The 18,451-nt window shown below is 36.9% G+C and overlaps 1 protein-coding gene across 1 annotated transcript in view; it reads right to left on the reverse strand.

Annotated features, from left to right (window-relative positions):
- LOC307120341 (uncharacterized protein) overlaps positions 1–15,031 on the reverse strand; it is a 35,883-nt gene extending 20,852 nt beyond the window's left edge. The window contains exons 1-3 of the mRNA XM_079807341.1: positions 14,846–15,031; positions 9,724–10,053; positions 7,162–7,278 (exon numbers count right to left, since the gene is read on the reverse strand). Coding sequence (XP_079663467.1) covers positions 7,162–7,278; positions 9,724–10,053; positions 14,846–14,891 — 493 coding nt within the window. The 5' untranslated portion in view covers positions 14,892–15,031. The remainder of the gene's footprint in view (positions 1–7,161; positions 7,279–9,723; positions 10,054–14,845) is intronic.
- Positions 15,032–18,451: the final 3,420 nt, after the last annotated feature.

Raw genomic sequence — 18,451 nt, forward strand, 5'->3', positions numbered from 1 at the left:
TCCTCATTAAGTTTGTCAATTAAATGAGTTTAAAGGCTTGCCAGTTTGAACATTAAAACGATTGTGCACTATTCAAGAACGTCGTTATGGAAAACTTCTCCGTTCAAGGCTCATGAGCTTTTTTCTGTGACACAGAGCCAAGCCGTGTCTCTGACAACGCGCGCGCCCTGAAGCCAGATCACATTAACTTGCGTTCTCACAAAGCTTTGTCAATTGTATGTGTTTTAAGACCTGCCAGTTTGAAAATTGAAGCGATTTTAGACCATCAGATGTGTATTATGTTGAACTAATGCCAGCTATATTGTGACACACGAACACTCACAGACAGTAGCTCGCACATCACGTGAAGATCGTGCGCAGAGAGGAGCGCAGAAACTCATTGTCAACGCTGCCCTGTGATTTATCAATAAAGTAGCTTAGAAACTCAACCGTTATAGATTTTAATACCTTTGAAGTAAAAACCACAGCTTCATAATGAATAGAGATGGTATGACTAATTCACACACACAATCACTCTCTCGTTAATGAGTAAATAAATGTAATGTGCTAATTTATCGGACGTACAACAAACAGAAATCTGCCCCATAGACAATAACTGCTGAAAAGGGAGCTGTATCCTTCAAGTATTTTAAAATCACAAAAAAATTCACTTTTTCATTAAAAAAAAAATATCCCACCTTTCATAGTAAAAATATTTACAGTAAAAACCTTATCAGTGAACTATGAGGGCAAAAAAAGGAAAGCAAAAAAAAAAAAAAAGAAGCAAATTAGTCGTTCATTAATCGTAATCAAGGTAAAATGTTCAATTAATCGAGATTTAAATTTTTGGTCAAATCGTTACAGCCTTACCGGCAACCAACATGTTGATGGTCCAAATTGCGATCCCAGTCGAGGAATAAGGGTCTTATCTAGCGAAACGATTGGTCATTTTCAAAAAACAAAAATGTAGGTATATACTTTTTAACCACAAAGGCTCGTCTTGTAATGCTCTGAGATGCGCCAGCGCCACGCATTACATAATCACGTTGGAGGGCTGGGACGATAAACAATCATATCGAATCGTGATAAAATTGATGTCGTAATGATGATAGAGATTTTTACAACAGCCAATCACACAGCAGAAATAAACGCAGTAACAGCCAGTCAGCGTGCAGCTTTTAACTTGCACATCAAAGTACAGGCTCTAGTCTACTGGCAAAGAGAAACTACACACGAAAAAGAAAAAATGAGTGGAAGCGGCGACGAACGTTAAATCGAAAGTGAAACTAACCTTGAGTTATCATCCAAAGACGACTAATTTGTCGATAAAAGGTAGCACGAATTCAGTTACTCATTTGAACCGCGCCACACAAACCATTTATCCGCTCGGGTCAAAGTCCAAAATGATCGGTCACACGACTACTAAACAGTGCTGTGAGATCCAGTGAGAAGCGCAAGAATTCAGCGCAAAAAAAACATGCGATGAAACAGCGCTGACAAACACTAGAAACACTGTGTGCAATGATGCAATCAGAAGGGTTTTCAATCTACAAATCTCCATAATTTACCATGGATTTACTGTTAACTGAACCATTACAGTATTTTGTGATTGAGATATAGAATTTGTGAATTTTACCATGGTAGTGAAGATATGTGTGGTTTTAACTGGTCATCATGATCTAAATGTATGATACTATGAAAGACCAATGGTTAATTTGAATAAAACAGTTTACAATTTTTACAGATGTCCATGCTTTTGTTAAAGTCCCTGTAAAGGCAATTCTGAGATTTTTTTCTAAACACATTATAAATGTTAGAAATGTATTGCTGAAACAAATTACAAAGACTGTGAACTATGTAGTACTGAATTCAGAAGTTAGACCGTTAAACAGTTTTTCACCGTTGCTGTGTTCAGGATTTTCTGGGCGGGGCTAAAACGGTGGCTCGATGACGCAGTGGAGCCACCGAGCCTGGCTCCTCCCCTAACACGATCATAACTAGAGCACATTCGCATCAGTTTGCCCGCTCGATCGCGAGTTACTGTCAGTACTGTTAGTTACTATAGTCAACAACTTACAAAACAGCTTACAAAACAAACACGATGATCAAGAAGAGGTGGATTCATTTTGTGAACAGCCATCTTGATGGAGAGCTGAGGATCACCACCGACGCCTGCCTCTGAGTCTGCAGTGAAAATACACCGGATCGTTTTACAAACTTTCACCGGAGACAACTGGGATTCACTGATAATCCGCTGCAGAACCGACTATCCCCCGCCCCGGCCTTAGTCCTCCCGTTCCGCCGACATCTGGTGCGCCCTGATCATAGACGGTCCGATCAGTGAGTGTGGTCTTGTGTGCCACGGCAGCTTTCCCGCGAGTGGGCGTGGTTTCGGCGCCGACAGCGGACACACCCCCAGCGTTTGAGAGCAAAGAATGCTGTTTTTGATAAGCTATTTTATGTACTTGGCGGATTTTTTAATGATTCAAATTTGGCTGGGTGGTTAATAACACATTTATCTGTGGTGTGAGAAACTCAGAACACATGTTTAGTTTTGACTTTACAGGGACTTTAATGAATATAAATGTACATCTACATCCTCCTAACTCAAGCTACTACTACTGTCAACTCACTGTCAAATGTGCATTTCTACTAGGGCTGTGCGATATTGAGGAAAAATGCGATATGCAATACCTTGTTAAATAATGTGATATTCGATATGCGATACGATATTGCTTTAAGTGTGTAAAATCTATTTAAATGATATTAAAAACAAATATTTAAAAACTGAGAAGGATACCATTTAAGTGTTTCACATTCTTTCTGGGAAAAGAAAGCATCGCTACAACTTCTGAAAGTGACCAGCAGTGTTTTAGCACAAATTAATGCCACAAATCTGACAATATAATTTTAACATCAATGTAAACAAACTAAAAATGTAATGCCAATATTTAAATACCAAAAACGTGTTGCTTGACTTGGTAATATATAGTTATATCAACCTAAAACTTAACATCAAGAACATCCAGGGAAACAAACTGAACTAGGGGTGGACTATGGAAGGATATTGCGGACAATTTTCAAAAGGAATTGCAAATTGTAATTGCAATTCCGTTTTCAATTTGTGGACGCATAAAATGTGACATAATCCAAACACAATTGCAAATCGCACATTTCCGTTTGCATTTTGGTTTACGCAAACGCACAACGACTGCCAAATTTCAAATGGAAAAGCAAATGCTGTTTGCAATTGCATTTCCAATGTCTTACAAGTTATGACCCTGCCATTTTGGAATAGCAATAGAAAAATCACCTATTTGCTATTTCATTTCCTCCGTGTCCTGCCACAACCTGCACAAAATTCAAATGGAATCACAATCCCCTTTGCACTTGCATTTCCGATGTCTAACACAGTCAACTGTCAATCAGGCTTGAGGGCGGGGTTTATTGATGTAGTCTGAAAGTAGGCCACGCCCTCAAGTGGTGGAAAACGGGGAATTTGGCTATTTTTATAATAAAAACCAAAGTCCAAAATCTTTAGTTCAAACAAAGTTAAAATGCAGCACTGATTGTATGTTCACCTGGCAACCAGAAAATAACAGCAAATAAGAAAACTGACATGACTGCATTAGGTAGGCTATGTATCAATATCATCATATAGCTGACACAGTAAATTATCATGATGAGTTAAAATCTGAGAATCTATAGAAACTTGACATGATGTGAGTGGTGTGCTGTCCATGATTCTGTGCTCAAGATCCAACCGATCAAAAAAGAAAAGAAAGTGACATTAGTGACATTCAATCACAGTTCATGTTCGCAAGGTAGGAGGATGATCTGATTTTCTGCTTCATTATAGCATTTTATTCAACATTATTATTTATTTTTTCATCATATGTATTCACATTCATTTAGGCCTAACTATATTTGTATCTTTATTTTTAAATTTAAAACATTTTCAGACATACACATGCTGCTTAGTTGTGGGGGTTACCGATGTATCTTCATTAGGGATGCTCACTTCGGTGAATTTTCCCGACTGACAACCGCCTCTCATTATCCGAATATTAACTGTTAACTGATAGCCTAATATTATAATATTAAATTGGCATTAAATAAAAATACAATTGGTGAGTGTCTGTGACCCGTTAAAAAGACAAACACTTTTTTCACTGGTTTATTTTAACGTGCAAACAGCAGCAGAACAGCTCAACAACAGAACCTGCATTCACACATTATCACATTTTCACGCACCTGCAGTGTTTCTGACAACAGAGAAAAACCGAATAAAATACTATATATAAAAAGCATAAAATGAATAGGCCTACACTAAATATTTTTCACTTAGCCAAAATAATTAATACATTAATTGACAAAACGAAAACTGAATCCGTTTTAATCTTTAAAGAACCGGCATAGTTTTTTTTCGTCAAATAAAAATAGCAGTCTATTCGCTTGCTCATTCCGCTCAGCGCCGCTCGCTCAACCCAGAATGCCCTTTGTGACATATACCGGAATATGTGAAGTGATATGAGAAGTAGGCTAAGGCTGTCCCCAACTAAAGTTTTTTTCTACTCAACTTGGTCATTTAAGCCAGGGGTCATTTTTCCAAAAGTGCCACAGTAAAAAAATTATATACAATTATTAAAAAAAGAAAAGAAATTTTTTTTTAAACAGTAGTATAACTAAAAACAAACAAATATGCAGCAAACAATAAATAAGTTGCAATATGAAATTAATTGCGCAGGGCTTTCACTGTGAGGTCAAGTTATAAATTTGTGTGTGTGAACGCACACAGTGCTTACATCTACTGTGTTTATGTGAATACTCGACTTAGCATTTTGATATATTTCTGTGTTTATTTGCCCGTTTAGGCACTCTATGCTTGTCCGTGTTGCGCTCGGAGCGCGCACGGCATCCTGTCAGTAATTCAATGGTCTTTCGCGATTTATCGCGCTTTTATTATTTATTTTCATCAACTAAAATCTGTGTGGATTATCATAAATACAACACATTTATCTATCAAAAGCGAAAGTACCAGCAGGTGAAATGTTTCGAAATGTCTCTTTGCACCAGTTTCGATAAAAGGATAGGCCTATTTTAAAGATTATAGCCTAAAATATATATTGAGCTGAGCTGATCTTTACACCGTATATATCATATTTTGCTTTTACCATGCAGCAAAAAAAATAAAAAAAACTTTTAATACCATTTAAGTATATTAATATGTCAAAATTCTTACTTTCGGTAAACAGTTAAACGGTCAATATAGCATCCCTAATCTTCATTTCTTCTCGATAATTTGCTTGCAACCAGAGCAGTCGTCTTTTGGTTTCTTTTTGTTTGGTTGGCAGGTGATATAGCCTATTTAGTTCCAGGCTTTTGGCTTTGTTTGAAGTGCAAAAAACTACACAGTAGTTTTATGACTTTTTGTTGGTGTTGCAAAATATACACATTTATTGGATATTTCTCCCCATTTTCTTTATAGGAATGAATAATGATGAAAAGGTGCTTTGTTTTCCACCACTTGGGGGCGTGGCCTACTTTCAGACTACATCAATAAACCCCACCCTCAAGCCTGATTGACAGTTGACTGTGTTAGACATCGGAAATGCAAGTGCAAAGGGGATTGTGATTCCATTTTAATTTTGTGCAGGTTGTGGCAGGACACGGAGGAAATGAAATAGCAAATAGATGATTTTCTATTGCTATTCCAAAATGGCAGGGTCATAACTTGTAAGACATTGGAAATGCAATTGCAAACAGACTTTGCTTTTCCATTTGAAATTTGGCAGTCGTTGTGCGTTTGCGTAAACGAAAGTGCAAACGGAAATGCGCAAAATACAATTTGCAAATCCTTTTGAAAATTGTCTGCGATGTCCTTCCACACGGCTGCGTTCATGTAGAGCTCTTTGAAGCTGCATTGAAACTGCAATTTGGACCACTATATGGAGAAAAATCCTGGAATGTTTTCCTCAAAAAACATAATTTCTTTTACACTGAAGAAAGAAAGACATGAACATCTTGGATGATATAATGATGAGTAAATTATCAGGAATTGTTTATTCTGAAGTGAAATAATCCTATAAATATTGCACTAACAGCATCACAAGCACAACTTCTGGTAATAAACTCATATTATACATATCCTCCTGGGACCCAGAAAGAAAAAGTTTTTTGAATTTAGTATTTTTTCATGTCATTACATTGTTTAGAGCACAAGAAACAAATAAAAAAAAAACATTATTATATTTGATTCATGTTATGATATGTCTTCTGTAGTTGACACCAGGACTCAGTTGTTTAAAAAATAAAATAACATGAAATTGCATGGATAGGCAAAAACAATGGGATTTATTTTTAATGCACCAATCAATTTTTAGATTTCAGTTTTTTTTTTTTAAACAAACTTTGTTTAAAGTTCATTTTGAACTATGTTATGAAATATATAATGAAATGCACTGATATGCCATTTTACTTTATGCAATGTGTGGGTAAAATGGCCATACTTGGATTTTCCCATTCAATACAATGTCTCTATACACTGCATCTAATTTGCATATTAAATGTGTTCTTGGTGCAACATGTGATGAAAAAAGAAGTGTAATAATGGGAGTAATAATTGGCAAAATTTTCATAATAATATCTAATATTTCATAGAAATATTGATATGTAATTTCTTTCCCTATTCACTTAGGTCTCCAAAATGCCTGATAATCATGATTTAAGTCCTGGCGTCCACTACAGTGGACGTGTATGAAATCAATGCCCTGTTTTGTAACAGAAAGTCATATTTTGATTAGAAACCCCATAACATTTTCCTGAGATGTTAATTTATAACAAACAATTTGAAAATTAATCAGATTTAAATTATTATTAAAAAATATCATATTTCCATAAGAGTGCTAAACCTTAATGTCAGCCGTTTTTAAAGACTAAGAAGAAGTTGTTGTCCTGGTGAAACCTCCAAACATTTGGTATCTCTGCAGAGCCCCGAATGTGCTCTTTACATCCAGACTGTGACATGTGACATGTATGATGTCAGAGAAATTCACCAAAATATAATGTCCACTACAGTGGACAAAAGTCTATTCCTGGGTCCCAGGAGGATAAAAAAAACGTTATGGTTGCGCAATAAAGCTAATTTTTCTCCTGCTGTAGTGTACGAGTTGTAATACTTACCCATTAAATATTTTAGATTACAGATTTGGGGGTGATAGTAAAAAACACCAGCAACTGCAGCTGCCAACACCAGCAGAACAACAAAAACTATTCCTGCTACAGCACCTGAAGACAGACCTGTAATAATAAAGACAGACATTAGTGTGTGTGTGTGTGTGTGTGTCTGATCTATAACACACACTATAAACATCAGCACTATACAACCTGAGTGAAGATCTGATACTGTAATGATAAAGACTGACATTAGTGTGTGTGTGTGTGTCTGATCTATAACACACACTATAAACATCAGCTCTATATAACCTGAGTGAAGATCTGATACTGTAATGATAAAGACCGACATTAGTGTGTGTGTGTGTGTGTGTGTCTGATCTATAACACACACTATAAACATCAGCTCTATATAACCTGAGTGAAGATCTGATACTGTAATGATAAAGACCGACATTAGTGTGTGTGTGTGTGTGTGTGTGTGTCTGATCTATAACACACTCTATAAACATCAGCTCTATATAACCTGAGTGAAGATCTGATACTGTAATGATAAAGACAGACATTAGTGTGAGTGTGTGTGTGTGTGTGTGTGTGTGTGTGTGTGTGTGTGTGTGTGTCTGATCTATAACACACACTATAAACATCAGCTCTATATAACCTGAGTGAAGATCTGATACTGTAATGATAAAGACGGACATTAGTGTGTGTGTGTGTGTGTGTGTGTGTGTGTGTGTGTGTGTGTGTGTGTGTGTGTGTCTGATCTATCAGACCAGATCTAGCACCATCTCACAGCGAAGGGGAGAGAGAGAGGGTTGCAGATGCTAACTTGCCACATGGACTTCTTTACACTTGCTCCAGATAGTGTCACTTTGCTTTGTTGTTGACACCTGCTAAACATTGGTGCAACTCTGGTTGTAATTGATGACTTATAGTTTTGTTTAGAATTTAAGATTTTCTTTTAAGGAAACCTGTTGGGAGGTGGGTGCCATTTTAGTTTGAAACTACTTTTCTCCAGGGGTCCATTCTTAGTACCTCGCTAAATACATCTGAGATGATTTGAAAGATCCCAGATCTTTTAATCGTGATAACTGATCTCTGGCTAATTTGGTTCTTCCAACCAAAGACTGGGTAAACCCAGCCTGATCTGCCGGCGATTTGATTTCGCACTGCAACTCAGTCTGGAAACCTGTACATTCATTTCTACTGCTTCTGTTACACTTTTGCGGGAACCAATCACAGACTGGCTTATCCACCTGGCGTGCTATTGGCGGGTTTAACACGGTGACGGATAGAGAAGCGATGGGTTGTTGCCCGTTGATCATGCCTCTTGTGGTCTGATTGGTTGAAGGACTATCCAATTACGTACAGTCATTTTATGTAATTTTAAAATAGTTTATCACGCCTCTTCTGCAGTAGAAAATACAGAGCAGACTCCCTGGACCAATGTTCAATCTTAAATTGAGCTTGGTCTGGTGATAGCCAGACAAAAGGGTAGATACATCGATACTCGAAACCACGATCAGCAGTGCAGCAATTGGCTGGCGTCCAGACAACGTAATGACATCATGAAATTAAAAAAGCCACCTTATTCTCAGTGAATAAAGATTACTTATTAAATTAAAAGATTGAAAAAAATGATTGCACAACCACCAAATAGGTGGCGACGTGCACTAGGTAGGTTATGTAAATCGCCATTAAACAAAAGAAGAAGAGGAAGTAGAATGGCACGCTTTTTCTTGGCGCCTGTTTCCATGGTGAATCATCGATTCATGGCTCTGTTGACAATGTCTTGTGTGTTAACCGGGAACATACTCGGGAGTTGTCTGAACTTACTCCCGGACTCGTTTTTGGAACCAGCATACCTCGAATAAGCAAGGTTTGGGTTATTCAACTGGGAGTTCAAGGTATATGTGACGGTAAGTTAACCTTGCTTTCTGGAATACCCCCTGAAGTATGTTTCCTCTTATCTTTTTCTTTTGATTTGTTAAATACTTTTCTCAAGCTCATTTGTTTTGGATGTGTGTTACTGGGGCTGTAGACGAAGTTCCTGTGCTCTCTCTCTCCAAAACTTTCTTACTGCTATGCCTAGTACCCCTAGACTAAAAGAGGGCTAGCACGTAACAATATATTTATGTAAAACAAATTCTAAAAACATTAAGACTGAATTTGAATTTGCCTGGATAAAAACTTTTTCAAAAGTATCAACAGAATAAAAGAAGTTCCTCAAAGGAGTCGAAGTATCACAGTCCAGTGAAACACGTTTAATGCACAGTGGATTCTGACTAGATGAACACTTTGAGGAATTTTCTCCTGATAGTAAAAACGTATGTGTGAGTCTGAAAATGGTGAATTCCCAGTGATTATTAAAATTAAATGCGAGTCTTGTCCCAACATCAAGATTTATTTAATGCAATTTGTTGTTTAAGCGCTGATTCTGACTGCCATTTATTTTTGGTGTGTGCGTTTAATGTTGGTTTTAGAACAATGAAAGGTATAGAGCATTTTCTGTTTCTGTAGATAAAGATCCTTTTCAAAACAACTTTTTAATAAAAATAAAAGTGTCCTCACCAGAGACAGTAACGCTGAATGTTATAATTGGGGACCCAGTGTTGTGGAAGATCTGTAGTTTATAAAGTCCAGAGTGTTTGATTCTCATGTTGTTGATGGTCAGAAATCCAGTCTGATTATTCAGCTGCAGTCTGCCTCCAAATATCTCAGTGAGATGGGGATATGAGATCTCATTTCCAACAGTTTCAGCAATGACTGAACCTTGATCTCCAAAACTCCACTGTATCAGATTAAATTTCGGTATTTGAGTGAGATCAGGGTTTAGAGTGACAGAATTTCCCACCATCACTGACACGGTCTTCACTTCATCTGCATCAACACCAAACACTCCTGAAGAACAAACAGAAACAGTTTCTCAGAGATTAGATGTTAGTGAACAGATTCAACCGAGATCATTTAGTCTGGTCTAACAATTTGAATGATTAACAAATCGAATTAAATGAAGAACAGACACAAGTTAGTTCATCTACAATCTACATGTGCTACTTTTACATTTATTCTTTCAGCAGATGCTTTTATATAAAGAATGAGAAATACATTATGTGTAGGGCTGCATGAATATGTGCAACTTTTTTACTACCTATGTACAACAGTAATATTATTAAAAGTACTCATGGGAATTAATCATCTGTGTGATTTGCTTCACAGGACGCACGTCCTTCCCATTACATACAATGTATTTTCCAACATGTAACTCTGTCCTGTTTGGCCTCATCTGACAGCTGAGCTTATAAACTGAAGAAATGTGGTGGAAATGTGGTGAAATCACTATTGTGACATTACAGTATCCACAAAAATGGATGCGCATGTGCATTTGTTGACATGACAATTATGATAGCCCTGAACACTGCTGGAGTTCACATGCAGGTGTTCTGCTTGCGTCGTGTGTGAAATGTCTTCATCCCAGGTACAGTGGCATATGTTTCAGCATGTCATATGAATATAATTTCATGGGTTTTATTTTTTTCAAACGCCAAATGATCGCGATGCTCACGTTTACAAGCCAGCGTCATTATAGTAGCCTAGTCTATTGGTTACCGTTTTACGGAATCTATATGATACTTCAATTCAATGTTTGAGTGGTAGGTAATAACCACATATTGACAATATTATAATATCAAGCTACCATAGATGAATCTGCAAATTTGAAAAATCGATTTGCATTATAGCTTGAGGCAAGACAAATAAACAAATATCACAGACATGTTAGGTATCCTAAAATATGATTTTGTACGTCTTATGTATTTACTTGCAAGAATGTAGCCCCTCCTCCTTCAGCTCACGCCAATGAGCAAACACTGGCCCAATGTTGATCCTCGTCTTGCCTTTAATCCGATCACTTTCTCGTTTCCTCTTTTTGCTTTCTTCCGACAAAACCTATGCTTTCTTATTTTTCTGTGCTGCTTCGGCCATGATTATAACATCTGGCAAACAAATGATAGTTGGGCTCGCACGTCCGAATTTAAGGAAGTGGGGGTGGTGGTGGAAGTGACGTATATGCCGTAAAGCAGTCGAATTTTGTAGTTCTTTTTGTTCTCGGGTTACTACCTGAAACCCGAAGTTTAAAAGTACGATTAATAACGATACAGACCCCATCGTCAGGCTATGGCAGACGTGTCATTCAACCTATTGTAAGTCGATGTATCATCACAAGAGTCTTGAAAATATATTATGAAGGTTGAAAAGTTACCTAGAGCTGCTTTAATAGTTGTCTGTTTTTAAGTGGCTAAATGTTTTGTAACACCAGTGCTATTATATGTTGTTGATCATGCAAAAGGCCCATACTAAAGAGACTTAAATTGGATAAATTCATCATGGGTGTCCATGAATACAGAATTCACTGTGATAAAAAAAAGACTACAGTTGAGGAAGATCAATGGTGGTAGTATGATTGGAGAAACTCGATTGTCAGTGCAAAAAAAATTCTCACAATATTTTGTATTAGGTTACACTAGGCTATAAAAAGGACATTAAAGAAACATAATATTAATATAAACATATTGCAATTTATAGCATACACACAAGTCGCTCTATAATAATGCAGCTGGACACAAGATATATAAACCTCATAGTATGGAGAAGCCTAATTGTTGTTGTACAGCTTGTACAGTATAGTAGGTCCCTATAGGAATCATTTTATTTTTCCCCAAATTCTGTTTGATTTTTGTTTTACACATTTTTCTGGATTCTGTTTTTTCCGTTTACATTTTTTGGACTACATTTTAATGGTTCAATTAAATTTTAGTGATCAAAAAGCATGTCTAATTATTTGAAATCATCAAACTTATACAATATATTAAAATTTTAACAAATTACATGATTATGGTTCTATTAAATACTTTTCTCTTTCTTTCTCATATTCTATTTTATTTATTACCAAAAGCTGTGTTTTCTGTTTTAAGTTTTCTGGATTTTTATTAATAAAAACAACAATTTATACCATGTGTTGCACTGTTGCCGTATGATACATAATGATGATCATACAAATGCATGATTTTGATGCACAACAAACACTAATTTATGCGTCATAACGGCCTGGTTTCACAGACAGGGTTTATATAAAGCCAGCATTAGGCCTTAGTTAAATTAGGACATTTAGCTTTAATATTAAACGTGCCTTAGGAAAAACACATTAATGGTGTGCATCTTGAGATAAAACAATGGTGCGGAGCTGCTGACATATTTTAAGATATGCTTTCAGTCAAAAGCTTAAGCCTTTTCTCTGAAACCGGGGGTAAGTTTCATGAACAGTCTTAATTGGGCTTCATTACAGGCACGTTTGACTTTAAATCTTGACAAATTTAACTTCATTAAACTGTTGAATCTATGTTAAAACATGTATGACATTCTGTCATCTTGATTCAGTTTTTTTCAATCACTTAAGATTTGCAATTTTGGAATCACTATGATTTAAGAAATGTATATTTTTATTCTGCAAGGATGCATTAACCCTGTAAGACCAACTGTTGTAATATTACAACAAGTTTAGCTCTACTAAAATAAACCTGTAGATATTTTTTTTTCTCTAAGACCACAAGGGCTTGTTTACCTGGCCATGAACTCACACAACCTGTGAACTTGGCTTGAAGCACATTATGAAGTTTTACAGGACTGGATAAATCAACATTCAAGTAAGTAAAGTTTTATGTGATTAGTAATATGTCTAATGAAGCGGCACAAACCAGCACAAATGATTGAGACTATTTGGGCTGAATTTGGAGCATGTGAGGGGCTGAGTGACCTCAGAATGACCTATAAATGTTCTTTTAATATCTTCGAAACCAAAGCAGCACAAACAAAAAAATGTTACGCCACAAACGGAGCACAAATGACTCAGACTATTTTGCCGACATTATGCGTTGGGTGGGATAAGAGACAGGTGATAATGTTCAGGAATGTGGGGGGTAATAATGCTATTAGCATGATAGTAGAGGGCACAATAAGCTAGCCAGACAGTATTGTGTGATTTCTGTGGAACGTGTGAATTCTTTAAATGTGTAAGTATCATTGGGATATGGAAAATAACCAGTGTCTCCCAATTGTGTGATTATTAGTGTAAACATATGCTACTAATATAATCATTACACCCTGCAAATTAACCCTTAGATTTTCTCTACATTTATTCAGAGAGTGAGGAAATCACTGAAATTCTGCTACCCAACAGGCCCAGCATTGCAAAACATTCCCCTAAAAACTTACTAAAATGTTGAAAATGTGAAAACACATTTATTTCTGCATTAGAGGCCTCCTACAACAACATGTAAAAAAAAAAAAAACAGACACTAATGACAGTAATGACACAATGTTACAAATTATTTGTATTTCAAAAAAATGCCGTTTTTCAGAATTTCGTAAAGAATCCAGAAAACAAACGGCTGTATAATGGTCTCCACACTTCATTAAGCACAACCATTCTCAACTGTGATGATAATAGAAAATATTTCTTGAGCAGCAAATCAGCATATTAGAATGATTTTTGATGGGTCGTGTGACACTGAAGACTGGAGCTCAGAAAACACAAGATTTTTTAATATATTAAAAATAGAACAAATATTTCACAACATTACTGTTTTTTAAATCAGATAAATGCAGCCTTGGTGAACATAAAAATAAAGAACGTTGAACAGTTTTATAACAAAACAGGGCAGGCACACTTTTCTCATGACAATTTTAATCCAACATGTACTTATGTAGACCTATTAAAGCAACACATTCATGTTTGTGTGTGGTTATAAATTATTTTATGAGCAAAAATTGAACAAGAGTTTTAAGAACAATCACGCCAGGATAGATTACAACTTTAGTCCACAAATTATACAGGTTTATTTCAGTTATTGCATTCAACAAATGATAAAAATTTGTAAAAGACTTTAAGTTTAAAGCATTTCATGGTAGAAAGAACGAGAAAAGCACAACGAAATGAAATCAAAACGACTTGTTTGCTTAATGCCTGCAATCTTTCAGTCAGTTCGACTTCACAAAACTTCAAACTAATAGGCTAAATACGTCATAAATGCAATAAACAATTGAAGTTTAGGCATAGACATTGAAACTATTTACCTTTTCTTGAAATAATCCATTAAACCTGCTGAGGTACAAAAAATCCCAGTTCCACGAGCGTGTCCGGGAAACTCGTGAATATTCATGTAAGCTCCGCCCACTGAAACAGCAAATCTCAGAAACCGAGACGTAGCAAATGAATGGAAAAGAAGGCGGGTCTCGAGCGCAACACGTTGAAAAAGCAACGGTAAAAGATGATAATTTAGCGCAACGTGTTTTCCAATACTGCAAATTAAAGCTTTTTAAAGCTAGTTAAACCAAGCTTTTTACAGAACAATTGTTAAAAAACAAAAACAAATAAAACCCCATAGATAATTACTTTGTGGTAATGACAATTTTGTTTCGCATAGGCTATTCATGAACACGATCGAGTATGTCGAGTCATAAATCCACAAAAACTATGCATGAATGCTTGCTTTGGTGTTGCCACCCCTCATAGACTTCAAGCCACCCTATAAATAACTTTCTATCCAGTTAAGGTTAGTTAGATCCATCGAAAGACTTCTGTGGGGTCATAGTGAAACAGAAAGTGTTCAAGAATTAACAGAAATCATACACTTACCGCACATTAGCAATAAAAACAAAACCGGCTTTGAAGTGCTCTTCATACTGTTGTAGATTCCAGCAAAATCTGATTTCGGTGGATATTATCCTCGGTGTGATATAAACCACACTCACACGACTGACAGCGACGACTGCTAACAAAACACACTAAACAGAGAATGATTTTATACGACTGTGACTGGCTGATGAAGTAACTGATGATTTATATGCAATGAGAGAAGAAGCTTTAAGTTTCCATACAGAAAGTTGTGTCACAAAGAGCAGGAGCCAGGGAGGGTCGTCGTCTTCTTCTTCTTTAGGTTTATGGCGGACTGCGAAACAACTCCAGGTGGATACCGCCACCTATTGTGATGGAGTGTGAATTGAATGAACTTTATTCAATTTTTTATCCCACTGATCCTAAATACACATTTATCTGTTTTCCTGCTTTTGGACCATCATTTAGTATTTTACTTATTGTGAATTCCTGACATCACACATGTTCCAGCCCCCATGTTCGCGGTACAAAAATACTATTAAAACTTTTTTTAAAAATACTTTGTAATACACATCTTTATATTAACTGGCTTTCTATTAATGACAGCCGTCTGCGGTCTCCCAGCAGCTTACTTATTGTCAGTTTTGTGTTAATTTACAGCAAAACAAAAGATAACATCTGCTTTCATGTCCGAAAACATTATTTTTGTCTTACATTTCTAAACTCAGACAAGCTCAATACCGACTTGTTATCCGTCAGTTTATTTTTGTGAATTTAAATGTGTGCAAAGGATTGTGGGTGATTTGAATTGAGATGGCCTTCAGCAACTTTTGATGACGTATTTGCATAGTTTCTATAGTTTGTATACAAAACTTACCATCTCCTGGCGAGATGCGGGAATGAATTCAGCACGCTACTCTCATAGTGCATTATGGGTATTCTCTAGCCACTGAGCGTGCATCGGTTGTACACTCATTATTACGATGCATTGTGGGATTGAATGAGTGCACTCAATAACGTCCATAGTTTCGGACACGACTAGAAATGGCTGTTCCCCTCAAATTGTGCCCTAATTAAGGGTATAGGGGCGATTTCAGACACAGCCATAGTCTTCTTCTTCTTCTTCTTCTTCTTCTTCTTCTTCTTCTGTTGTTTAAATGCAAACCAACTATTATTTCGGGTCATCACATCACTGTAGCTTTGCGCCGCCATCTATACAACCGACGGTCTCAGTAATGCCTGCAATATGTTGTGCAGTCGGCTGCAACAACAGTCGAAAGAGGAACCCCGAACTGGTATTTTATTCAATACCAAAAGAAAAGGATAGAAGAAAGAAGTGGTTAGCTGTCATTTTAAGAGATCATTTTCAGCCCCTCTGTGATGCGTTCGTGGCACCACATTTCAACTGTAGCATAATGAGGGTCCCTACATGAAAACCGAAGCATTGAGAACTTTGTAAGTGTACAGAAAGTTTATTAAAAAGATAGCTAGATTTTAAAGACTGCGTCCGATTTTGTCTTCATGTAAACATGTATGCTACAATCTATATAATATATCTTTTTAATAAACTGTCGGTACACTTACAAAGTTCTCAATGCTTCAGTTTGCATTTTGGAGCCCTTATTATGCTACCGTTGAAGTGTTGTACTATTTTGAGCCTTTTTAGTGGTATAAAATAGTGATTTACCAAATGCCCGAAATTAGCTAGCGTTAGCAGCTAATCTCCGGTTTGCATGAAAACATGTCCCAGAGAACGGTCGACTCGGTACACATATTTTTTTAACCCCTAGGTTCATTTGGCATCAGAATTGTCCCGTGGCTAACAGCTGCCAAGCTACCAGCTGTTAGCCACTTACGTTAGCAAGCTAACAACTCACTACCTAGTCAGAGCAAACTACCACCAAAATCATACATTTAATTTTTTTTAATAATACCTACATTTCCCATGATTAAATATAAATCATTGGTGGCAAGGTGCCGCACTTTCACATCTTTCACCCATCCAGCCACAGCATATTGATATGCAGCATCGGTACTCTTGAAAGCCTTCAAGCGATCCCCACTGTCTGGGGAGGGGTTATGTACAAGACTGTAGCATACATATAAATATAAATATTTCATGGAAGGCCAATTGGGGCCAAGTCTGGGGCAGATAATAATGGACAAAAGAAAACTGGGGGTAACAAATAAGGATCTGAGCCTAAAATAGAAATTTTCTATTGACAGAGTGTATCTGTCTCTCGCTTTCTCATTCAAATGGGCAGTTTAGGCGGCCATCCCGGGCGAGATCGGTCGTAAATATGGCGGCGTTCTATTTAGTAGTGACGTAGGTACTGCCACCTACTGGAATGGAGTATGGAGTACAACTTGGTTGAAGATACCAAAAAATAATAATAAATATAGCTGCGAGCAGCAATTATTGGGGATCAAGTGTTTAAGGCGATCATATAAGAGTGAGATGACATCTCTCCAGTCCTGTATCATTCAAAATCTAAATAATTCCTCATTAATTCTATCATTTGTTCCTTCTCCTAACATTTCCTTACGTGAATAATTGCTTACACCCCTTTCCTTTAGTGACTGAACTAACTTTAAATATGTCACAATTCACTTCACGGGGCACTCCAACCCGGACTGTCATTTCATCAAAGACTACATTACCCATAATCCTTTGCCCGGACTCATCTTCACTCATTGTTTGCACCTGTGTCTCATCACCTCATTACCCCAGCCTATAAAAACCATGTTCACTCTATCATTCACTGCAAAGTCTTGTTTGTTGTATTACTGCATTTCTGAGTGTTTTCCCTGATTTCATGTCTCTGGTTTTGGATTTCTTGCCTGTTCCGTGGATTACCCGTTTGCCTGTCTCTCCTGTCTTGTTTGCCTAATTGGACTGATTACTAGGGATGGCTGACGCGAAACTGACATTTCAGGGCTTTGCCGAGATCCTGAGGCGCAGATGTTTTGAAACACTGCTCCGAACTGTGATTCGAAACACCAATGTCACGTGACAATCGCTAAATGAAGCTTCAAGTGTTTCATTAGGTGGCGCCTGCCGAAACTGCGTTTGATTGAAAGGGGCGGGAACAAACCACACAGTCACACATCTGTATGAACCTAATTCACCACAGTTTAAAAGTGAAGTTAATCCGTCTTCACCTTGTGGGTTTTTGTGAGAGGATAGAGATTTTGTGATAGCAGTATTTTCCCTCATTTGTATGTAAGTTACTTGCTAAAAAAATTGTGTGTGTGTTAGTTAGTTAGTTAGTTAGTTAGTTAGTTAGTTGTGGGCATAGATTAATTTTTTTAATCTAGATTAAAATGGCTCATTTGAATTCTGCCGAAGGCATTCAGAATATGTGTGCTCGTAAGTGATCGTTTGTCTTTTTGTAGTTTGAATAATAAATAACTTCTGTCCCTTTAAGACCTGACGCACACATGGATCCCACTGTTCATGTGAGCTGGTTACGACTGTTTACATTAAAAATCACCAAGATGGGCATTGAGACATTTTTGAGTGTATTTGACCATTAATGAACTGGAAAAAGGAGCTCATTTTTGCACTTGTATGTCAGAGGCAGCTTTATTACGGTATGTGTGTGTGCGCTTCAGATGCGACCGCGA

The sequence above is a fragment of the Gobio gobio genome (assembly GCF_949357685.1).
Source record: "Gobio gobio genome assembly, chromosome: 24".
Taxonomy (NCBI): Eukaryota; Metazoa; Chordata; class Actinopteri; order Cypriniformes; family Gobionidae; genus Gobio; species Gobio gobio.